Consider the following 24,911-nt stretch of genomic DNA (forward strand, 5'->3'; position numbering starts at 1 on the left):
GTCGTGGCTGTGATGTTCCTGCACCTCTGAGCTGGGAAAGCACCCCAAAATGACCGCTGAGCTTATCAAGTTCTTTCACAGCAAGTGCTGGAATTTCACTCATTAATCAGACCAAAGCTGTACATTCAGTCTGAAAAGAGCAGCAGATCCACGGTTTACCCTGATCTCAGCAAACTGCAAACAATTTAGAGGCTTGATTTGCCCCTAGATTTTATTCTCTACCCTCCATCTGATACAAAGAAATGTTTGGGGGAAATAAGCTTTCATAGATTACAACATTTCATACAAAACTCTGTGTGAAACTGCATGAAATCAAACACTGCAGTCTTCATACACTCCCAGAACTCTCAAAAATCCCAAGTTAAAAACTGTATGTGGGTTCCAAATACAATCTTACAACAAATTAAAGGGATTAATTAAAGAAGAAAAAGGTTTTGCAATGAAGAATTTCTGCAGCCCTCGCCTAACCGTGTAACTGAATAGAACAGGGCTCTAAAACATCTTAAGTGTACGTGTTATTAATACAGTAGATTTATCAACATGCAGCTATTTAAACATGCAATGGAAACAATGCCCAAGTTATCAATACAGTAGATGTTATTCAGGCAGTGCTTCAATGTTTTAAATGTTGTTTTATGGGTTTTGTAGTTTTAGGGGTTTTCTTGTTTATTCATTTCAGTTTTAAGGTTTTTATTATACAAGTGATATTAGAGTTGTCGCTTTTTAGTCATGTTTGATGTTCTGATCAAGCTGTTTCCATATAGACATTGATTTTATTTTTGTCACCTACCTGTTGCAGTTTTTTTGATGTGTGTGGACTCAATTCGTCGCCACGCTCTTGCTCTCTGTTCTTCTGCAGAGAGATTCTCCACTAGACGATGTATCCTCATCACTGATGAACAAAGAAAGAAAGACGGTCAGAGCGACGGAGGAATCTGCAAAAAACTGGCCTTCAATGCGTAGAGAAGTCAAAGCGGTCGACTTCATAATATACAGAAATGATGTGTTTTGGGTCTGAAACACTTGAATGAAGAAATCCCTGATTGTTCAGCGGCTTACGAAGCAGGTTTGATTACAGAGGCTGCCGTTTCAAATCCAGTGTTACTCTTACAGAAATCATTTCCTGGCCGTCAACAGGTGACACGCCCTCAAGCAGACCTACAGGAGCTTCTTGCCATGGAGGTTAAACCTTGCAAACGTTCACTGTGGGCGAACCTCATTTTGGTGTTGTATCTTTGTTATACAGCAAGTGGGATCACTGCCTTTAATCTAAATGACCTTCTATCATGAGACATTTATTATGATACTATGATGAAAATAACAGAGAAATGTGTGAACACAGCATGACCACTGAGGTCACGCGAACATTTTCTTGTCAGTGATGTCGTGGTCTTTATACTCACAGCAGTAGAGTGTGTGTCTCCCACTGATCATGTTGACAAACTGGACTAGAATCCATTGGAAAAAAAACAAAACTTTATTTAGATGATCAATTACTACAAAGTGTCAGCCAACAGGGGCTCATCAACATGAACTATGTGAATGGCTTGTTGGCTTTTGACCAAAACAATGAAAATATGATCTCAATGCTTATTTAAAGTTTGGAATAATGAGATTATCAGCTTTGTATCAGTAACTGGCTCAGTTTCTGAGTCAAACTGAGTATTTAAATGGTCAAATGTGTGCTTGAATTATCACATATCACCTTTGTTGTTGTTTTTTTAACATGGCTTTACTTTGTTTCCATTTAAAATGAACTAATAAAGGTTTATTTGAGTAGACTTACAGCAGCAGAGTAGCTGTTTCTCTATTTACGTCCCTTCCCCAGATCTCTGCAGCAGTATGGTTTTCCATTGCCATACCATGACTCCGCTGTGCCAAACGTGGTGTTTCGGTGTGAGTGAGAGCATAAAACGATAAATGCAAATTAATAAAATTCTACGCGGGGGTCTTTGCAGAGCTGTCCAACATCACCACGGTGCACCAAACCCCCTCTGATGGTGAGAGCATTGTTGTCTTTGTGACGCTCTGCAGCTGCTGTATTCACTGGAAGAAGCAGCGATGGCACTCTGTCCCCTCAGATTCACACTGTCACCTCCAGTTCACATGCCAGTCTGTAGAAAATATATATTCTATAGGTCAAAAATATATAGATTTATATTTAAAAGGGTATTATTTCTGTGTAGGGTTCACATAATGATCCAGATAGGGAAGATTAAAACACAAAAAAGGGAAATTTTCTCTTCACCTAAATGCACAATACAGACTGCAGAGAGCCCCATTCTCTCAGCATTCTGGGAAATGTAGGAAATCACTACCTGAGGCTGAAATAGGAAACATCAGACAAAGTAAATTACATCATTTATCAAACAATATCTCCTGAAAATGAGTATTTGAGGATGAAACAGTGCTTTCAAACTCATTTTAATTCCCTTTTAATAATTAGCTTTTATATAATGACCTTTTATTTTTGACCTTCTTTGTATAACCCCTGCTTTGCTTTTACCTTTCCAACCTTTTAGTTTGCTTTGTGAAGCATTTTGGATCTGTTGCAGAAAATGGCACATACATAAAGACTGATGCTCTTCTTTCAAGAAATGGGTAGCTCATTTTAGAGAAAACAGAGATATTCTTGTGTCCCTGGAATATTTATGCATAATAATGCTAGGCAAAGCAATAAGTGCCAGGCAGGGGGAAAAAAGAGGACATAGAGTCCAAAAGTAATGCAGTAACATCCTCACATTAGGCGAGGATGAGTTTCTTTTATCGTCATCTTCTTCTTCTTCTCTCCTTTTTTTCCTCCTCTGTAGCACCGCTGGCACTGGGCTGCACCACCTGCTCCGGGGCTCTTTTCGCTCCGGCCAGAATGAACAGCTGGCTTCTCTTCTGACGCTCTGATTGGCTAATCCCTGCTGGTCACTTGCGCTTTTCCTCCCTGCATGTCATTGAACTTTCTCTCGCCGAATGCCAGGTCCGAGGAGTGCTCTCTCTCCCTCTCTCGTCTTTGCCCAGGCCCGTCCTTCATGTGCCCTGCGAATGGTCCGGGTGGCATATGGGGATATGTAAATAATTTAATGAGGTCAAAAGTGTGAGAGTCTCCTCTACTTTTCCCTCATCCAGACCCTCTTTCCATGGCATCAATGGATAATAGAAGAATGTTCATACGAGCAATATATGGGTCCAATATCAACCTTTGTGTCATCCACCTCTAATATGGCAGAGGCCCCTTCCTCAACAAAACCATAGAAAAACTTTCTTCACATGAAGAAAGTGTAGTCTCTGAGTAGCAGGATTTAAAGGAATAATTCATCATCAATAGTCAACATTTGGGGAAATAATTAGCTTTTTTCCCAGGAGTGAGATGAGAAGATCAAGCTGGAGTCAGGTTGTGATTAGCATAGCTTAGCTTAGCTTAGCGTTAAGACTGGAAACCTGTCCATACAAAAATGTGCCTTACAACACCTCTAAAGCTGACTTTAGAAGTATCTTGTTTGTTTAAGCCATACATAAAGAGAAATATAAAAACACAAATAAAATTTGTGGTTTTTGTGTTATGAACTATTCTTGGCGGGTGTAGTGACTGTGTGCAGCATCCCGAAGATTTGTCGTCACGGTGAGGTTGCCAGGTTTGGTACCATACAGAGACTAAAACCAAAACCTGTGCTCACCGACTGTTTCTGGCAACCAGCGCTAGTGGGAGAGATAAACTGTTGTTTATCAAATCAAATGATTTGGATTTTGCATTGGGAGGAGTTTTGTTTGTCATTTTTAGTTTGGAAGGGCAAATGCATTTACAGTTGTGTAACATCTGGCTAGAATATGTTTGAAAACGCCTCCTGAATTGGTGGTGATTGGAGTTTTCTAATAAAAAAACAAAGTTATGTTTATGTTCAGCGTTAGTCACCAAAATGCACTGTGTGCATGCTTGAGGTCTAAGCATTTTTCGAATATATTTTAGATCCTGCATTGTTTACATCCATCTTCGCTGTCCTTCCAGGCGCATTGCTGCGCTTCTTTTGCGTTACTGCCACTAACTGTCAGTCAATGGAGCAGCGTAAAACAGCAGGGGCGTGTATCGTGTCACCCACATGCATGCATATGCTTCCTTGTGCATGTGCACAATACAAATGAAATGGGGACCCACGCATAAAAACATTACTCCATGAGAAATTCCACAGGGTACCTGTTAATGCTTCTTGGGTCCAAGCAAATGTAAATGGCTTCACTGATGCTTGGAAGTTTTTGGCTCGCTGTTCAATGCCGGCATCCTCAGTACAGAAATATTGGCAAATACTGGCCTAGATTTCAAACTTTGGTTTGGTCTGTGATAGTAATATTATAAAATCCAATCCAAAAGTTCAGAAAACACAGAAAAGCTTGATGGAGTCCTCAGGATTCAAGAAGAAGACTCAGCAGGACATTAACAAATGAAAAAAGAAAGTGGGTCAGAAAAAAACAACATCTGAAACTGGCAAATAACATTTAGCAACTAATAAAACTAAACTATAACACTAATCACTCAACAAACAGTAGCAATGGGGATAGCTCAGTAGTCATCACATGACCTGAATATGGAACTTAGGTCACGTCGTAGCAGGTGGTCATATATGTTTCCATGACAACTGAGCAAACTCCATCTGGATTCTGATTTGAGTTTCTTACGGCATGTGTAAGCAAGTGTGGAGAGACTGATACAAAAAAGATCTTAACCTGTATATCTGTAGGCTTTACCTGCCCCACAGTATCCCGTGTCCAGCGTGGAGGAGTCCAACATACTTATAAATATTATATTCCATTTCTGCCAATAGCTCCTCCTAAATGTTACATACTGGACCTTTAACTGATTGGATTGGTTGTAAACATCAGAGTTTTTCAGTTTCCTCTCTTCATCAGAGGTAAAACTACCACTGAGTCACTCACTTTTTTTATTTCAGGGACTGATCTGTTCTCCAGTGCAGCTCCGACTGACTTCAACGTGGAAAAAATACACTTCAGATCCTCAGTTGCAACCAAACCTCAGACCTAATTTCATTCACTGGCCTCCGACTTGCTCTGTCATGCTCTATCGCTCTTATTTTGTGCATTAAAGCGTGATCTTTTTTTCCCTTACGTCTCCATTTTGCTGCTGATGTTCCATGCTCTGCCTCCCTTTTTCCATATTGTAACCCGTCTGTTTCTTAAAGCACACTTACGTGCTGGTTTTGTATTTTTAAAGCGCTGCTTTACCACATACATGCGACAAATGCCCTTTTTTGTCTCTAGAAAGATGAGAAATGCAGGTAAAAGAGTTTGGTTGAAGAAGAAGATGAATAAAACAAAACAGAGGAGTGTTTTCAATGCAAACAAGTCGATTTTACTACTAAGTGTATCTGCGGAGGCAGCAGAGTAGCCCGAGGCAAAATGTACACTTAGCTTTGGTCTATACAAGGCCCAGCAGTGAATCATTAGAGCTCAGCAGTCCAAAATACACCACCAATCTGGCCCAGGCATATGGCTGCATGACACTCGTATGAATTACTACTACACGCTTGTGTTGTTGTTTTTCCTCCCTTTTAAATGTTCTATGAGCTGGGCAACACTCCCAACGCTGTTTTACACCAGAGCAGATCAGAATCACTGCACTGACGCCTGAGAACCGAGATAAAACAGGTCTGCGTTTTGAACAGTTTAACATAGGAAAGAGGTCTAATCAGGTTTAAACATTTTCAAGATCTTTTAAAGAAGCATTTTCTTTGTATCAGATCTCAAGAATCACTAACTAAAGACATAGAGAGATAGAATTATACAAATCTGTCAAAGAATATATATTTTTTAAAGTGACTGAACCTGGGATTAACTGTTGCACATTATTCAGTGAGTTTGGTTTAAACTGTAGGGATTACCACATGGGCGGAGTTTGGTACAAAGGACATAAAATGAGGACTAGAAAGATGAAATACTGACACTAGAATCAGTTTTCAGTATCTGATAGTCGCTTTCTGAAGCAATATTTATGGAGAAACAGTAAAACATTTTCTGTATGCATTTTAAAATTACACAAGGAGCAATACTTCAGTCAAAACATATTTATATAAAAAATGAAATTATTAATGTTCACGAAAAATCAATTCGGGGCACCACCAAGCGGCCTGATTGCAATTAAAGCCGTCCTCCTTTGAGCCCAGGCTAATAGTCTGAGACAGTATTGATCAGTAAATGTAAGATTAGATTGGATCAACATCAGTATCAGCCAATATTCAAAGAATGACAACTGGAATTCATACAGACAACAGAAAAGAAGGATGGCAGTAGAGAAAAAATGTAAAAATGAGTCCACTGGTGGTCCTCAGTGGTAAATAACATTTCAACTTGTTTTTGTCAAATTTGCATGAAAAAAAACATTTGAGAAACATTTAGTTAGTCCTTGTCTACTTTATTTCACACCTTCTTTCCCTTTACATGATCTAATAAATGTAATTTCCCCCCTCTCTCTTTACTTTCCTGTTTCCTAATTCAGCAATTCCCTCTCCATCTCCATCTACTCTAGAGTTGCAGGAATATTTCATCACAACCATCTCGACCTTTGACCTTCCTATTAGTTGCTGTGAAGTTGGAGACTGGCAAATTCAAGCTTTTATGTAAGTCTAATAGATGTAAAATGTAAAAGTAGGGGAAGGTTGAAATTTCTCTCTTCATGATAGCGATATACTCCAGAGGATTCCCTCCTTGCTCATCTTGACACGTGCGCTCATTTTTCGCATGTGTAATTGTTGAGACGGTTCACAGCACATTATCAAATTCATCAGCTAATCATTTAAGACCCCCTCTTTTATCTGCGAGATGGTCTGCGAATGATCCAATGGCACGCCGATCGATAGGAAAATCGGAATATGCAAAGCATGTTCTGATGTTTGGCATCGCTCAACCTTTAGCGCTTTCATCTCGGCCTTTTGATGTTGCTTTTAATCTGCATAACGCAGTGTGAGTGGCTAATGGAGTCGAGCGTCTCCTTCAGTGGAGAGGACTCCGCTGCTGGAGTCCACCTGTCAGGGCTGGATAAAGTTTCAAAATGAGATTTGGAAAAGGAGAAGTGTTGTTAATAGCCGTAAGAATGAATAGGTCCTGTTTCGTTCAGTGAGCAAAGCACAGAAGGATATTCTTAGAGGTGCAACTAGCAATTATTTACATTATTGATTAATCTGTTAGATTTGTATTATTCTGATATTTGATATTCATTTAGTCTATAAAATGTCAACAGACCTGCCAACAGTCCAAAGTCCAAAGATATTCAGTTTAAAATGATATAAAAATATAATATAAAAACCCAGAAAATCCTCACGTTTGAGAAGCTGGAACCAGTTACAATTTGCCATTTTTGCTTCATAAATGATTTAACTGATTATTAAAATTGTTGTCAATTGATTTTCCATCAGTCAGCTAAGGGATTCATTGACTTTAACACTAATACCCACTATGATATACACTCAAGGTGCTTTAATAAAAGCTTTTACAGAATTCCATATGTTGTCCTAATTGACATCAACAGCTGTTTGTTTAAAAAAAATATTTCCGAGACATATTTCCATCAATGAAAATCAGGAAACAATGTTTTCAGACTGTATGGAGTATTTTGGGGCTGAAACGCTTTAAACGTCTCTTCTCTTTTTTGTTTAATTGAATATTTAAAGAAGAAGGCTGACATACTGTATGTTTCTTATTGTCAAGAAATCCCATAAAAATACTAAAACATAAATCTTCAAAAACAAGCTGGCCACTGTTTTTAGCAAAAACAAGTAAAACAGGAGGAAACGGTGCATTTGTTGGGGACTATTTTCAGTGGCGGAATAACACACATTTGGTGCTCTAGTGAGTATATATAGTGGCAGGATGGTGTGAGATTGACTCCAAATTAACTAAAGTGCAAAACTTGTTGATAGGATCATTGTTGGTTTTGGTCTTTTAACGGGATTTGTTGACAATAAGGAAAATATTTCTGGCCTTATTCTTTAAATACTTGTTGTTATTCATTGTGGTGTGACTGATTAAAAAAGTGTAGAGCACATACAGGTGAAAAGATGTGGAATATATGTTTGGTTTTACTTTATCATCTAAATGAGACATAATAAGCAGCAGGGCCCGGGTCAACTCAGTTTGATCCATTTGATCCAAACTGTATGTAATTAACATAATAATGAGAAGCAGAGACTTCATCCACAGTGGTGTCTGTGTAAACTGGATATGAGAAGAGAAAGATTTACAGTTTTTCTCGCTTTGAAGAGAATTTAAAGTGACTTGAGCCCAGCGCTGCCAAGCAAACCTCACAGTTTGTTCTCTGTGAATAAACATGAAGCGCTGAGGGTTTGGTACTCTGTAATTTGGCTACTTTTATTCGAGCAGGGTCATTTTCAAGAGAAATTACAAATTAAGAATTCAATAATACTTTTACAAAGACATTTCAGGAAAGATTCTTCTTCAGTCATGATATCATACATAGTATTTAACAGTCCCTCTTCATTTTTTTTTAGCTTAAAAAAAGAAACAAAGATGAAGAAAGTGGAATTTTTCAGTCGAAAATACAGTGTTTTCACAATTGTATAAAAGTTCCCAAATTTGGAATTTTCCAGTAACTGGAAAATAAAGGAAATAAAATAAAATAAGATTAAACTTCGCATTTCACAATGTTTCAAAACACAATAAATGCTCTCTTTACGTAAAATTTGCCCCTATGATCGACACCATGTTCCTTTTTACTAAAATATATCTATATATTGAAGAACTATAGTACTGTACACAACAGTATGAAATAAATAAAATTAGGAAATATAAAATGGGCCACATAAATAATGTTTTGTTTTTCAACCTACAAATAAAATGAATGCAATTTGTTGTTTCCAAAAAATGGTTTGGTGTAATACTGACAAAGTTAAAAGAAAAGAAACTGAGAAAACATTGCACAACATAATGTAAACTAAGGAACTGCTGCCTATAAGTTTTAATACTGACACAGATGCTTCAAAGAACAACGGTGAACCATTTCATAATACTGAAGCTGGTGAAAAAAAAATGAACCTTCCTTTTACACAATACGAGGGTGGCACTTGCAGAAAACACACAGGTTAAAAGGTTTGCATATAAGGCTTCTTTTTTCTTATCAAAAACACCTTACAAAGGCTTCGTCCTTCATTAGTTCCCCCCATACCATCTGTCCATAAACTGTATTTTCCCTTAAAACGAAGGTCTCTTTAAAACTTCATCCTCTTAAAAAAATCCTCTAAGCTCCTTCATACAGTCTTTTGTTTAAATTCCTTCATTTGAAGTTGATTCAAGAGGCCTAAAATAGTGTGGCTGGAGATGTTTGTGGCCGGGCAACATGGCAAAACTAAAGACGACACCGTAGGTAGGTAGGTAGGTGATAACAAAGGTAATATCGAAGGACTGTAGTGCAGACACTACTGCTCTTTTTCCAACACTGTATAAATATATACATAGGCAATACTTTTTATTATTTTTGTTCATGATTATAGAAGCGGAGTGCAATTTGTACAAGTCACTAGTTGTGCTATAAATACTATGGAACACAGGGGGTTTATTTGAGGAGGTTAGCACCACACATATTTTTAGGCCTTAGTACTGTACATTTTTTGAAATGTATTCATTTATTCATTGTTCGGTTTGCATAATGCAGCTTATTTCACAAACCCATGCCTCCCTTCCCTCAGCGCCTCCTCCAGATTGATTTTTGTGTCCATGTCTTGTTCGGCAGACATCTTTCCCCCCCGAGGAGTCTGTCAAAGAAAGCTTCCCGGAAGCTTCAGGCACGTGCACGTACAGCTTAAAACACGGTGTTTTAAACCGAGCAGGTAAGAATACTGAACCGAAAGAGAGAAACTTAAAACTCTGTAAGATGGGAAGCTTTTAAAACGCCGTTGCCGATTACATGCCATCCTCCATCGTGTCCTCGTGATCCGATTTGGTTTCCGTTTTGCCATCCAGTGAGCTATCGTCCATCGAATGCTCTCCGTTCTCCTCCTCGTCCCTCAACGTGTCCGGGTCCGTGTCCATGCTCTTGCTTTCCTCCTCCTCCTCCTCAAACTCGTCGTCCCTCCGTCCCATCTTCGCATACGTTCCGTCCACTTCCTTCCGTCCCTCTCTCATCCCTCCGTTCACGGCCTCGTGCCTCAGGATGGCCTCGCGCTCCGCCAGCTCCGGGTAACCCTGAGGAGTCATGCCCTGCAAGTACGCCCGGCTCATCAGCAGCTCCGTGGGCTCCAGGTGGCCCTTTTCACGGGCCTCCCTCTCGGCTGCCTCCCGCTCCTCGGCCTCCCGCTTGCAGTAGGAGTAGCGGTGGTTCATGTGCTGCGAGTAGGAGCCCGAGTGGGAGAACCTCTTCCCACACTTGTCGCACTGGTAAGGCTTCTCCCCCGAGTGCAGTCTGGAGTGCTCGATGAGATGGTGTTTGTGTTTGAAGGCTTTCTTGCAGATCTGGCACTGGTGCGGCCTCTTGCCTGCAGAGACACAAAACAGAGAACAGGAACGTGAGTTTGCCTGCCTCGCTCGTCCTGCTGCTACAACAAATCACACAAGTCAGAAGAAAGCAAAATGTTGAGGAACACTCTGATGAATTGGATGGCATGGAGTAAAATGACATCACGGAGCATTAAATCCAACTTTGACATACGACTTAGGGCTATTTGTTTATTCAAATTGCGAGCACGATGAGAAAGTGCGCTCGCATTCATGGGCCTACATTATGGAAATTCCCTCCTGTGGTTAAAGCATGGAGAAACTCAACCACAACTACTTATTTTAGGCCTGCGTGCCACACTGATGAATGCAACATAAATAAACTACTGCAAAGCAAACAAACAGAGAAGGCGCGACAAAGGAGTAAACAAATCCGAGATGGGCTGGGGGCAAGGGGGAGGCTCCGAGGGGTTACTCTGCTTATCTCCGAACACAATTCAAGTTCATGGTGACGCCTGGCCCTCCATTAGGTTTTGGGCTGGGGCTCCTCAGTCGACCAAATGTGACGGGACGCTTTGGATGCCAAGGCAGAAATGAGAAACCCAAGCTGGCCACAAGGGCAGGGTGAGATAGTTTTATGACACAGGGCCATAAACTGTCTGGCTAAATCAATGTCCCTCGCCTTGTTATGTGGCCACACGGCTGCTGTTACACTTAGAGTTTATTCCAAAACACTTACTGCGCACCAACCTAAACTTCTTCACTCAGGATTTCTTCTGAGACCTAAAGTTACCTGCATCTTTTCAAAAGCTACTACTAATAACTTAATTTTGGCCTGAAACACTTCTTTTTCTCATTCACTGCTGCTCAGCACGTGTGGAAATATGGCTGCCTGCCTCACACAAATCACATGACTCCCCTCTGACATTCGAGTCCACCAGCCAACAGGCTTTCAAAGTGCACTTCTGTCCAACATCTGGCCAGTTACACTGCATTTCATTGCACTTCTGAGCCTCATAATATTGTTAAAAACAACACATAGCGACACGAACATGAAAGCGCCTCGTCCTGAGCAAGATGCAGGGGCGTTCTGGAGATAACGCACCCTTTTTAAAAGAGTTCAGCGCACTGTTCTGACGGTGCACCCTCCCTCCCTTTTATGTCCAACTAGATAACATGAAGGCTGCATAAAGCACTGAGCGTTCTGCTACAGATAGCGGATAAAATAAATGATGCAACCTAGTGAAAGAGGATCTCTGTATAATAACTATAATGAAAGACTTGTTATCAGTGCTCTGAAGCTTCTGAGCACTACTCCGCTGATGTGATCTATCGCCAATAATGGGGCTGATAAAGGCATTAGGAGCCTTTTGCTGGCTTTATATATCTAGGTGAATTGATGTGTGTCTTTTAAGATAGCAAAATGGTTAATACAGCAGGATATGATTGGAAAATATAGAGCACAATCACTTGAAAAGATAGCTCCCTGTGCTTGCCTACCTGCATTAATTACAGATTATACTTTTCCAAAAGAGCCGCTACATTGTTTAAAATCTCAAATACCTCTTAATATTTTAGAGAAGAACACACAAAGCATTAAACACATCACATGTTAGGAAAGTCAAACTTTCTTATACGAAATCTACTCATTCGTTGGCATCTCAACCCTGTCAATGAAGAAGCAAGTTAGGTGTTGGTTTACATATACAACTTAAGGGATAAACAGAGAAGGAGAGAAGAAGAAAAGGGGTAACATAAAATATAAATATTCATACTGATAGGATTTGGAAACACAAACATTTAAAACATAAAAAAGCATGGGGTTTAAAATAATGGTCTAGAACAGTATATACCTGTGTGTTCATATTTGTGTCTTAGAAGGGAACTGCTCTTCTGGAATGTTTTGTCGCACAAGTCACACGCGTACATACCACTTTCGGTCTTCTTAATCTTCTTCCGCGACAGACAGGAGTCGGGGTCTGTCATGTCGTCCAGCCCTGACATGTAATCTGGTGTACCGTCGAGCAGGTCCCCCTTAAAAAACAGACACAAAAAAAGAGAAAAAAAAAAAAAAATGAATTTGGAGCGTGATAAAGGGTTGCAGTATATCTATTGATTGAGATAAAAAAGTTAGTCGCTCTGCTAGTCAGTTTGTTTGGAATAATTTGAAGAAGAGCTGCAGTTAGCATGGTCAAAGCATGTCACAGTCATGCCAACGCTGTTTGATTGACATGTGGTCTCTGGGAAATGAAGTGCAAAAACACTGTAGCTATCAGTGAGGAACAAAATGTGCTTATTAAAAAAATGATTTGTCCATTGAGGAGATGCAGTTTTAGCTCAAGCTAGCTTCATGTACAAGTTAATGTTTGTTGTTGACATCATTCTAGATGTCATTTCTTTAATTACATTTTTTAGTACATTAGTTTACTTTGTCTAGAAAACTATATATTCTCTTGATATGACGTCTATATATATAGTTTAACACTTATAATTCTTTAAAAAGTATTTATAGTATGTGTAAATATTTTAGGGATAAATGTCATAATACTGCAATTATATGACGTGTAAGTTTGCAAATATAATTTTTATTAAAATAAAAGCTACTTAATGTTAAAATAAATGACCTTCTGTGGCACTTTGTCACTAGATAAAGCAGTAAACTGAACTGTACCTCCAAAACAATCACACTATGCTACATGTTCACATGCATTTTTAATTACCAGCACACACCAGCGTTGATCTCTTATAAAACTTTCAGCTCTGGAGTAATATCACCCATCTATAACTGACATGCTCCCCATTATGAAACTCAGCCATAATGGTGTATTCAGTGTGGTCTAATTTTGTACAGGAGTGTTAATTCTGCACATTCCTTTAAAATTCTCTTTTATGATGAAGATTAGTCTCAAACATGAATTGATGATGGAGAACAATATTACAACATTAGAGGAGGCACAGTGAACCATTCTTGAAATTGCAAGATCATATAATGATTAAAATCAGAAGGTGCACCTTAATGGCCAATATTGAGCCACCAAAGCTTTTTTTTTAATGAATATATGTGAGATAATGTGAGGACAGCTCTGCACTGTGTTTTAAGAAGGGACCACTATCACTCTGCAATCAATTTGAACTAAACGCCTGTAGCTGTATTTTTAAAATCTAATTTAATAACTTAGAATAGGAAACATTATTAATACTTTTTTTCATCAAAATGGTTCCCTCTATGTTAAACAGCCTTCAGCATTCAGTGGTAATGAACATGGAGACTGTGCATTATTAATCCACATGTAGAAGCTCATTTTGGCTGTGGCTCTCTTTAAAATGCAGCAAAGTTGCGATGGGAAATTTCAGAGAAGTGCACAGCTCCGGGGCTCACCTTTGTCATTTTTACAAAGGCCTTTCACCCATATTTAATAACAAAATATCTGAGTTCAGGCCAGCGCTCGAAGAGGACTGGAGTCAGGAGCATTAATGTATTCCACACACAGCAGAGGGTAAAATTTACAGTGGAGAGTGGTAACAATTATGGCTTTACTGAGATGAGATTTTAAGGCCAATATTGTTCCTGTTATTTATTTGAACCTGATGCTGTTTGATATTTTGTGCAAATGTTTTTATGGTTAAATTGGACCTTTGTTAGGGTACAAATTAAAACATTCAAACACTACAGATATTCACGGTTAAGATTTAGGCTGGAAGACCCTTAAAGCAGTTTTTTTCACCATTATTGGACAATTATTTATAAAAATCTACAAATGAAAATCCAGAGTTTGAGGCTCAGCTGTAAAATAAATAAATAAATACAAATATGACAACTGACTGTCCAAAAGATATTTCATTCACAATAGTATAAATCAGAAAAGTAGCAAATCCTCACATTTGAGAAGCTGGAACCAGCAAATGTTTGGCATTTTTGCTCGATAAATAACTAATACGAGTGATCAGTTAGAAAAAATTGTTCATTAACTTTCAGCACATAAAAAACCCCAAAACTGTCAAATAAAATCGCCGCACCCCCTCTTTTATTGACTGATATTAGTTTAGTTATCATTACCAATATATCTATCTTGCTCTGTAAACATCTGAACCTCTAAAATGCCCCCACCCCGGGGTCATGTCACAGCTGTTTATCTCCATCGCCTTTGCCAGTTCAGTCTACCTCAGGTAAGCGTTTCTCTCTCCTGAGTCTGAAGTCGTTTTTAATTAGTACAGAAATTAGTTCAGATCATTTTAGGGAATCTGAGTGAGCCTGGGGCTTTTACAAAACCACAGGTGGCTTATTTACCTGGAAACCTGGTTTCCGCTGGTACTTTCTCCTCTGCTGCATCTCGGCAAAGGTAGCTGCCCCTGCTGCGTAAGTGTAGGCCATGTGTGGTAGGAAGCCCATTTGATCCATGCCCGGATAGTGCCTAAGACCCGGTATGCTGGCCTGCATCGGGGGCATGAATGTGGCAGGTGGAAAAGCGCTCTGAGGTGGAAGTGACGTGTACAGGGGTTTGGCAGCAAACGGGTTAATGCCAAAAATGGGGCTGGTGCTTTTTTCAAGGTTTCCGTTGTTGGTAGAGCCTGAGAAATCCTTCTTGAGATAGGCCAAGTTCAAAGGCTCTTCGAAGTGCTCTCGTGGAGAGGGGACACTGTTATGGTCAATGTTAATGCTGTTGACTTTGGGTCTGCTTTTGACAGTCAGTGCATGCTTGGGTTCCTTCATTAGTCTCGGCAGAGAGAGGTCCAGCGGCTCAGCCTGCAGGTCTTCTGAAGTCAAGCTGTTTGGAGTGTAGGAGCTGCTGTGAGAGTTTTTGGAAGATGTGGAGGACAGATTTAGCGGGGAGGGGGTGTTGCTGCGGGAGTGGTCCAACTTTTCACCTGTGGGTTTGGCGCTGCCGCTGAACTGGTGGTTTTTCAAATGTCTGAGCGAGTTGTCACAGTTGTTAACGTTGTTATGGAGCTCTGCTATGGAGGGGGATGTGATGCGGTCAGTAGGTTTGATTAGAGACACAGGTGACCTAGCTGCCATAGAGTCTTTTGGTGGAGTGTGGTGGTTATTTGTTCCGACAACCATATCCGTGTTGTTCCTGTGCTCTAGTGGTGGGGTTCTGGTAGTGCCGTACTGGTACATCTTTCGCTGCTCGAACCACTCCTTGACAAATTCCTGAGGAAGGCCGACTGCTATGGAAATCTTGAGCAGCTCCTCTGAGTTGGGCTCCATGTTCATGGCAAAATACGCCTTCAGCACAGACATGTGGTCCCTGTAAGGGTTAAGGGGCCCAGTGAGTACCTTCTCGGACAACATGGAGGTGGATAAGTGGGTGTTCTTCTCCATGAATATCCCTGGTTTGTTGGGCATCAAATTCTCACTGGGCTGCAGCACGGCTTTGATCTCCTCATTCATTTTACACAGGTAGCGTTCATGCTGATGCAAAGGTATTGGCCCGGGGAAGGTTTCTTTGCAATATTGGCAAGCATAAGGTGTAAACATGTTATTTTCCTGCACCTTTTCATCCAAACCTCCTTCAAGCATGTGGTTGGATTTCTCTCGTTTGATATTGCTAATCTGTCTCTTTGAGTCTGTTGTCAAGCTCTGGAGGCAGGCTTTGGCTTCATTCACCTTTTCTAACGTGTAGTCAATGATGCTTTTGGTGGCGCCGTTGTGATTGACTAGTGGAAGACCGACCTGATGCCCCCCTTGTGCCAGCACCTGTTTCTGCTCTTCAACCTGGGACCCCAGCTCCTTCATGTAGGCCTTTAGCTTGGAGAGCTCCTCCGGCTTGCAGTCCATTTTCTGCCTGCACACAGTGTTGTCCACGATCTGGAGAACCTTCTGCACCTCGCTCAGGTTGTTCCCCAGTGGCCCTGGGTAGCACAGGAGCTGCGATTCAAGCCCGGCCATCCCGAGTTGCTGCAAGGGGCTCTGGGCTGTCGAGTTGTGGTGGACTCCCAGTGGGCTGTTCCCTCCCATGCCTCCATTCATGAATGGTCCAGGAGCACCGAATCCATGAGATGCCATCATCAGTTTGTAGTCGTTGAAGTCGAGTGGCTCTGTTTTGATGTTCAGGTGGTTGTTGTGTTCGGGGAGGCCGAGCGGCTTGCCGTTCTCCAGCTTCTGCCGCAGCTGGGTGATGGCGGAGTTGGTGGGTGAGGAGGAGGCAGAGGTGGGGGAGGAGCCTGTCTTCATGTTGCTGCGCATCCTGCCGTTGACAGCTATCAGGCCAATGCACTTTTTGCTGCTTATGTGGGAACTGTAGGAGCCTGAATGGGAGAAGCGCTTCTTGCAGTTGGGGCACTCATACGGTTTTTCACCTGAAAGAAAAAATATATAGCGTAAGATGGCTGATATGAGAATGACAAGCTGATATGAATAATATCAAATTAGTAGCTTGTTTTTTTGCTGTTTATTTGTTTATTTATAGGGGACACTGCACATTAATCAACACTGACATTTTCAATGTAAATGTGCTGGGGTAAGCTCAGCATCTAATTTGTTCATTTGCAAAAGATTATTTGTATAGCACATTTTACATAAAGGCCATTCAACGTGCTTTACATAAGGTAATGGAAGGTATTAGAACTTTTTCTCTAAAAAACAAACAAACAATGAAAGTAAAAGAAAATAAAATAAACTGCCCCAAATTTACTAAAGGAAATAAAAGTTTGGTTGAGAAAAGTTAGCAATCAGAGGTACAGGAAAACAAGTTAGTAGTTGTCGTAGTGATTCAAAAACTTAAGTCAAGTGAATCTGTAAAGAAGTGTATTTAATTACCTATCTAAAACATCTACAGCATGTGAAGTATCGCATGTTTCTAGAGGGTCATTACGTACATTATTTGTATAGTGTATTGTCTTCTGCTGTGTTGTTGTACTCCTTTATATTTGTTTATTTCGTAACAATATAATTTCAATTAATTTTTAAGTTGTCCTTTAACGTCGGGCTACGACGGGCAATGGATTAAAATGAGCCTTTTAGAGCTAAATCTGCCAAATTTAGTTTTTCAGTTGATCAATGGACATTGTCCCTGATAAATAAACTAATAAATGAAATAAAATTTGCAGATATGTTTCACACACATACGCATTTCTAAGCAAATATTGTACTTGGCAACTGGACTGATTCTTAACACAGCAGAGTTCAGTGTCCATCAACAGCAGGGAGGTTCCAAAATAAACTGAAAGGAATTTCTGCAGATTCACGGCGTTCTTAAATCACAGTTATGAATATTCAAGGAGCAGGGCAGCATTCCTCCAGCTACTCACCGCTATGAATCCGGAGGTGTTCCTTCAGATGGTGCTTGTATTTGAAGGCTTTGCCACACTCGGTGCATTTGAACTTGCGGTTGCCGGCCGCTTGGTTGAGCAGTTGGTGCTGTGAGAGAGAGAGAAAGAGAGAGATTCACATTGAAAAAATGCACAAACATCGTGGGGGTGAGAGTTCAGTAAATAACAACAATTGGTCGGCATAACAACAAGTAACAAGCCAAACGGCTCCTGTCGCCAACAAAGCATCTTGGCTTTCTACTCCGACCTCCATTGAGCGACTACAGGCAGCGGCGATAACAGAGAGAATCACATACCTTTTAATTTCCTGGCTCCTCAGCCAAAGGAGGCATGCCTTTAGAATTTGGCAGCACAGAAAATAGAATAAATGAAAAGTCTTTTTTAGAGCGTTTTCCCTTCATTAGAACCGCCGATCTGATCTACTTTTCATTAATTTGGGCCTAATCAGTCTGAAAGGTATTCAGAATCATCTGTGAGCTCTTTCACCCCGCATACCTGTATTCACACCATTTGAATTACACTTTGTACTTTTTCAGAAAAGTTTCAAATGTCTTACAGTAATTGGGTCTTTTTTTAAAACCCTGAATGTCTCTTTAATAATCTTAGGATACAGAACAGAGCGTATAGGCCCTGCCTTGATTTGCTGTTCAAAGGTAAACATCAGTTGCAATCCATCAAATTTGCAATTCAAACAAGGCCTGTTCTCTGAAAAGAAAAAAAAACCTCAAAATATAATGCCCAGCGACAACAACAGGACTGGGTGTGTAAACCTGGCTCGTCACTCATAAAACAATTAATTCCAAGTGTTTAGGACGTTAAATGGTTAGTAAATAAATAAAAAAAAAGACACATTTTCTCTGAGCTCGCTAGGGGGAAAAACACAGCGACTCCCTCCTCCCAGTTCAGCCTTGACAAATGCTGGGGTGTGTGCTGACTCTACCCACATTCCTGGGGAGACAGATGGTGGCGCACAGGACACTGGGAGGACTGGGAGGAATTGTTCAAACAGTCCCAACCTTCAAAGATCAAGCAGGGAGAGTCGGGGGCCCCGCCAAGCACCGGAGAGGGACCCCACCGCTCGTATGTTGCTGAGTTGCATAAACAAACAGCAACAGCTGCTTCGGTGCCTCTGCCCCCACCTCCACCATCCCTTTACTTCCCCCTTGAGGACCCCTGCCCGGTAAAGTTTAGTCTCGCCACCACTGCTAATAAGGCACAATCGCTCTGCACTCTTAATTGTGAATGGCACCGGCAAAATGCTCCATCTCTCCTTCATGGCTCGTTGTCGGTGTGAACGCCACCACTGCTGGTTGTGGGCGGGGACCCGACTGAATGTTTGCATATGTATAACCTCTAATTAGTCATATTTTGGCTAATTGGTTAAGAGGAGGAGGAGTATTAAGGCTTGTAAACATACGAGACAGAACAGCACAGCACATGTTTACCTATCAGGACATTATTCTTTATGTTAATCTGATTGCTCCTGAGTCTTCCTGAGTTAGTCGTTAATTGCCAAATGTACATTTTTATATGAATACATGTTGATTTTGATTTTCACTGTCGAAACACGTCGAAGAGGAAGTGATACATTTTACGCTTGTGGATTGTCTTGAATAAACAGAAAAAGAAGAGCTTGGTGCTTAGCATTAGCTGTGATATATACCATGACTGGAAAGACAAAGAAAAGAGCGCCACCTTCAGAAAATCTAACCGCATCCACAAAACAATCGGTCGAGTAAGACATCACCTCAATCGCATTTTGAGGATTACAACTTAAACAATTGAGCTAATTTACAAATCAAGATAACCGGCTTTGTGGAAGGACCTGCAGTGCTTGAATAGGAGTCTTTGGCCATTGACTCAACTCTGAAGGGGAGCAGCAACAGCATTGTAATATGAGGATTGGGACAGCGGCTCACTCGGCCGGCCCATCTGCTCACGTTTACACCCAGCTGGTAGATCAGGTGAAAGTGCTGGCTGCTGACATCTGATCAAATCAGCCACAGTCTGAGCCTGTCATTCTCGCTTCAGAGAGCACAACACAACACCCACGACCTGGGACTGAACACCGCAAAGCATCAGGGTACATGATATAATCTGTGATCGGTTGGATGGCTGATTTTTTTTTTCATAACACTACTGTACATTACAAGGTTTGTCTAGTGGAGGACGTTCCTGAGAACATTAGATATCAAAGAAGTGACACAAATTATTTTTCTCCTTTTTTAAAGGGCACATACACAGCTAATCAATTAGTGCTGTAGTTATTTTGTATGGTAACAAACAACCTGTAGTCAGAATGGAATCTAATACCTAACAGACAAACAAAAAAGAGCCCATTTTGATCATTTTTTCACCTTTTTTCCTGGAGGTTTTCAATTAATTCTTTTTAAATTTCTAAATCTAATTTTGCCCTTTTTTTTTCTTTTAGGGCAGAACATCACATTTCATTGTGTATCTAAGAGATTAATTTAAGATCTTCAAACCGTTGCATTATTTTAAACAAATGCCTCACTTATAATCATCTTTCGAAACGCAAATACAGACTCCATCTACTTTAAAATTTACTGCTCCAATTTTAGTTCACTGAGAAGTTATAATTATCCCCCAATGTGCGAAAACTCTGAAAGCATGCAATTTATTAATTTTTTTTGCCACAATCTATCTCATCCCACATCTTCAGCTTAAAGCTGACAAGCGAGTTAAACACCCGTGACTGCTGGATGTGTTTTCACCTCACAGGACTTTAAGGAGATTCATGCTAACTGCCAGCAGATTCACATTATATTTCAGACATATAGGATATAAATCGCTTGAGAAAATTCAAGTATACACAGATGTTTATGCAGTGCATGAAATTAGAAGTGGGGGGAGGGGTGGGGTTTGATGGAGTACTACGACTGCAGGCTGCACCAGAAGAACATTAAAGGCCAGGAGTGAAGTGAAGTTAAGGAGCTGATAAAAATTTCCAAATTGGAAATTCACACAATCATTGGATCATGAACATGAGACTGGAAAATCATATCAGGGAGGGCCATCAAAAAACCATTTAGTGCCTCAATTAAAGTTATTACCATTAAAGGATCTGCATCTTCAAAATGCCATGAAAAATTAATAATGATTGCCAATCAGAAAAAATGATCTCTCTTCTCGAGGGGTTCAGAGCACATTAGAAATGAGATAGGGGACAGAGAGAGGAGGAGGAGAAAAAACAGAAGGGAAGGATGAAGAAGAAAAAAATTGAAATCCCCCTAACCTGATCCCTTGCAGGCTTGTGTGTGGCCATATGCCGCTCAAGCTGAGTGCGGTAAGCAAACGTGTAGTTGCACAGGGGACAGGCGAAGTTCTCCTCATTCTTCTCATGGCGGTACTTGATGTGCTCCTTCAGCGATGTCAAACGCTTGTAGCCCCGGTCGCAGTAGGGGCAGGTCAACAGTTGGGCGAAGGCATCTGGCGTTCCAGGTGGCAGGTCTGCACGGGAGACAGCGGGAGGAGGGGGGAGGAGGGGGGAGAAGGAGGAGGAAGGGGAAGGGAAAGCGGGCCAAAAGGTCAGTGAATCAATGGCAGCTAACGGGCGGGCTGCCCAGGAGTGGTATGGGAGTTATCTCTGCAATCTGCTCCACATGAGAGCCACAGTGTCAGGCTGGCATCCGCTGCACTACGACCTCCTCCAGACTCCTCTCACACACACACACACACACACACACACACACACAGCACTTACACTCTACTTCATCTCCATTTCCTTGACATAGTAACAAGCACGATACTGTATGTACACAAACACAGAGATACATATACAGAATCATAAGTCGACAAACTCACTGACACACACATATAATTCCCCATACCTTCCTAATTGCTTTAAACAGCCCTCACTTTTTCATGCTATTCCTGCTGACACGTTCATCATGTCTGCAGCATGAATCATAAGCCCATTCCAATTCAACCCCCCACCCCTTCTTTCCCTCCGGGGAGCTTCAGAGGTGCACTATCTGATTTCAAGCCCCTGCCCAGCTGTTGCTTAAGACTGTAGGTAAACACCAAGGCATCCGGTGAATCTGTGGGACCAACAGCTGCCCGGCCGTGTCAGCGGGAAGAGCTGCTGCTCTGTCCAGACTCCTTCTCTTTCTTTTTTTTTAACCTTTGCTGGTACAAGGGAGGTTAGCTGAGCAAGCATGCTGTTACTGCAACATTCATGCTACAAGAGGATGCCAAATTTAATCTTGACCCAGACCAATATAATATTAAAGGCATAGTACAAAATCTTAATCTCTTGGGGCTGGGTATCGTTTTAAAATTGTCAATACTGGCGTCAATACAGCACTTTAGTATAAATGATTTTTTTAAGTGCTATAAAAGCAAGACTGAGTTACTTTTTAATTTTTCCTGTTACAAATTACAAGCTTAATTAGTAAGTAATATAATGTGACATGCCTCAATTCAACACACTCAGGGGTTTGTTCAAAGGTGTGACAAGTAGCTTATGGTGGCTAATGCTAGCAAATGTAAGCTACCTTTAGATAGATATTACTGTGTAACTGACATTTCTGACCCACCTCTATTTGTATTATTGTTACACTACATTTAACCATTCACCATTATCCTGTACTTGGCCACTATGGTCGTTGTTCTGTAAAAATCTTGCAAAAAAGTATTGAGCGTTCAGCAGCCATAATGTCTAATAAATGTGATTTGAAAATGTCTGATGATTTATCAAATGTGTTAGCACCTCAAAAAGTAAGGTTCAGATAATTTTGTGTTTGAAAATGTGTCTTGATTTAACACCTTAAAGATATTTTGTTCTTAATATTACAAAATAATGCAAGTAACTTTAATTCTGACATGTTTTAATCTCAGTTTTTAGTCTAGTTATCAACTTCAATCATTCAAAATGTTTTTAAAGGAAGCTGTACCTTCCTTGTGCCTTGTTCTTGGGCACCTCAACAACCTACTCTTTTCCTTCCCCAACTTATCTTTGGTCTCTCTGAGGAGTTGAACCAGCAGTCTCCCAGTAAAAAAATCATTTATACTTTCACCTTTGACCCCTCCCACCAACCCCTTACAGGATTCGTACCGTTCTCCTCTGGACCGGTGGCCTCCGGCGTGCCCAGGCGGGACAGCTCCTCTGGGGCTTCTGGGTAGATGATGGCGGTGTCGCCCCGCTGCAGGTACTCGGCGATGCTCACCACGTGACTGTCACCGTCGTCCAGCTTCCGCTTGGCGAAGAAATCCTCGAACTCTGAAGTGCAATCGACACTTTTGACTGAAGGGGAGGAAGAGAGAGAGGAAGAGAGATGGTGAGGGAGGAGACCAATAGAGGGAGAGGGGGAGGAATAAATTGGATTCACTTCTTCCCCTGAGAAATGTCTTAGAGGAGGATATTGGGAACATCATGGTGGAAATGCGATGAGGACAGCCACCCTAAAACATTACAGCCGTGTTTGGGGAGAATACATCTAAATTACTGGGTTTGCTTGTCACGCCATGCCAGCTAAAATAAGAATTGTAACTTAATCCAGCCAAAAGTCACAGATAAACGTGCTACCATGAGCTGCTGAGGAACAACGTGCAAAAAAACTTCACTGACCTAATTTACTCATGACATAAAATCAGATTTTGAATTTAGCACTGTAAAAAAAAAAAAAAAACACTCACACTCATACACACATACATACATACAGACACAAGCCTGGCTTAATCAGCAACAGAGCCATGTTTCTTTGTATCGACTTTCACATATAAGGTCAATGAAGAGACTGTGGCTTTTGTTGATTCTGTGTTGAACAGATTACCGGGGCCAAACCACAAACCAGCGCAAAAAAAGAAGAGAAAAAAAGAGAGACATGCTTTGCCATAGTAGCTGAGCAGAATGTATCTTAAGCCAGCCAAAGTGCTGAGGCCACACAATGCGTTTTCTCAAATTATTTCCCAGTCCCTTCTCTTCAGGGAAACTCTTAAGCTGCAGTGTGGAGATAGCTGCCTCCAAAAACAAACCGGAGCTAAGAGAAATCAGCAGCCTTCATTAGTCAAGGGATGGTCGACTTTTAAAAAACACAGACACATTCACACACACACACACACACACACACACACACACACACACACACACACACACACACACACACACACACACACACTGTTTACAACCCGAAGAAATTCTGGAGGCTGTTTGGCTATGTTGAACCAAAAACCGAGTGACGTCTCATCAGACTTCATCCCCTGTTAATTAGGCTTTTAGACTGTGAGCCAAGGTGAGGTTTAAAGAGCGATTTGTTAGGCCGTGATGACTTTGCGGTCCAATTTGCGAAAGGTCAAGGTAGTAGATATTTGGTTGTCAAAAATGGCACCGAAATGTCATCGGTGCCAATGGATCGCTTTGATAACCGTGATAGCATAATACAGTGTTCTCATTAGATGATTCTTTGTGGCTTTTGAAAACTGCTTAGCTAATTGTGAGAGACTGAATGTCGTGAAAATAGTGTTTTTAAGTCGCTATTTAAGATTGACCAGGGTGCGGCTTGGTGCAATCAGTTTCTGGACCTAAACCTAAAAACCTTCAGGGTAATGAAATGTTGTTTATTTTATGTTCGACTTTCAGTCAATGCAACCTACCAAGCTTCTCTATCATTCAACTGAATAAACTGAGTACTTACTCTTCACGTTAGCTTTTATGAGTCATTCTGGATGAAAAATATAAATGTAAAATGTTTCTTTAAGGAGAAACAACCGACTTTCCTTCCAGTGAAGGAGGAAATCACCTGGATCAAAGTGTGCTTTGGCACCGGGACGTGATCAAACTGCTCATGTCTTTAAATGAAATCACATGTGATCTAGTGGCAGGGAGCTTCCACAGCGGTGCCACAGTATTGTTTCCAAAAGTCCTTTAAGCAGTCAAAATGGAAAACATTTGCTGTGCTTGAATTTTCAGAACAGAGAGAGAGAGAGAGAGAAAAGTGAAGAAGAAAACACCACAACGAGCAGAAAGTAATAGTAATTAAAGCTGAAGGGAGGGTTTTGGGGAAGGGCTGCGTGGCGTTCTGTGGGGTGAGTTTGGTTTACCATAACAGCGTCCAGGGCCAATTGTCAGGGTGGCCAGGATGATATCATGGAAGGGAGGGGTGTGTGGCTGCAAATCAGCTTTGGTGGCTTAATGAAAAATGGCAGGTAGGGTTTGGTAGGCAATGGGACACAAA

At 41.0% G+C, this 24,911-nt stretch overlaps 1 protein-coding gene across 6 annotated transcripts in view; it reads right to left on the reverse strand.

Annotated features, from left to right (window-relative positions):
- Nucleotides 1-8,343: 8,343 nt before the first annotated feature.
- zeb2b (zinc finger E-box binding homeobox 2b) overlaps nucleotides 8,344-24,911 on the reverse strand; it is a 90,893-nt gene continuing 74,325 nt past the window's right edge. For 5 of the 6 annotated variants that reach the window (XM_044187173.1, XM_044187176.1, XM_044187170.1 and 2 more), the window contains 6 exons: nucleotides 22,793-22,981; nucleotides 20,972-21,186; nucleotides 17,695-17,803; nucleotides 14,732-16,743; nucleotides 12,297-12,477; nucleotides 8,344-10,484 (listed from right to left, as the gene is read on the reverse strand). In XM_044187173.1, coding sequence (XP_044043108.1) covers nucleotides 9,913-10,484; nucleotides 12,297-12,477; nucleotides 14,732-16,743; nucleotides 17,695-17,803; nucleotides 20,972-21,186; nucleotides 22,793-22,981 — 3,278 coding nt within the window. In that variant the 3' untranslated portion in view covers nucleotides 8,344-9,912. The remainder of the gene's footprint in view (nucleotides 10,485-12,296; nucleotides 12,478-14,731; nucleotides 16,744-17,694; nucleotides 17,804-20,971; nucleotides 21,187-22,792; nucleotides 22,982-24,911) is intronic. The other variant, XM_044187169.1, reaches the window with a different exon arrangement.

This window comes from Siniperca chuatsi, linkage group LG24, assembly GCF_020085105.1.
Source record: "Siniperca chuatsi isolate FFG_IHB_CAS linkage group LG24, ASM2008510v1, whole genome shotgun sequence".
NCBI lineage: Eukaryota > Metazoa > Chordata > Actinopteri > Centrarchiformes > Sinipercidae > Siniperca > Siniperca chuatsi.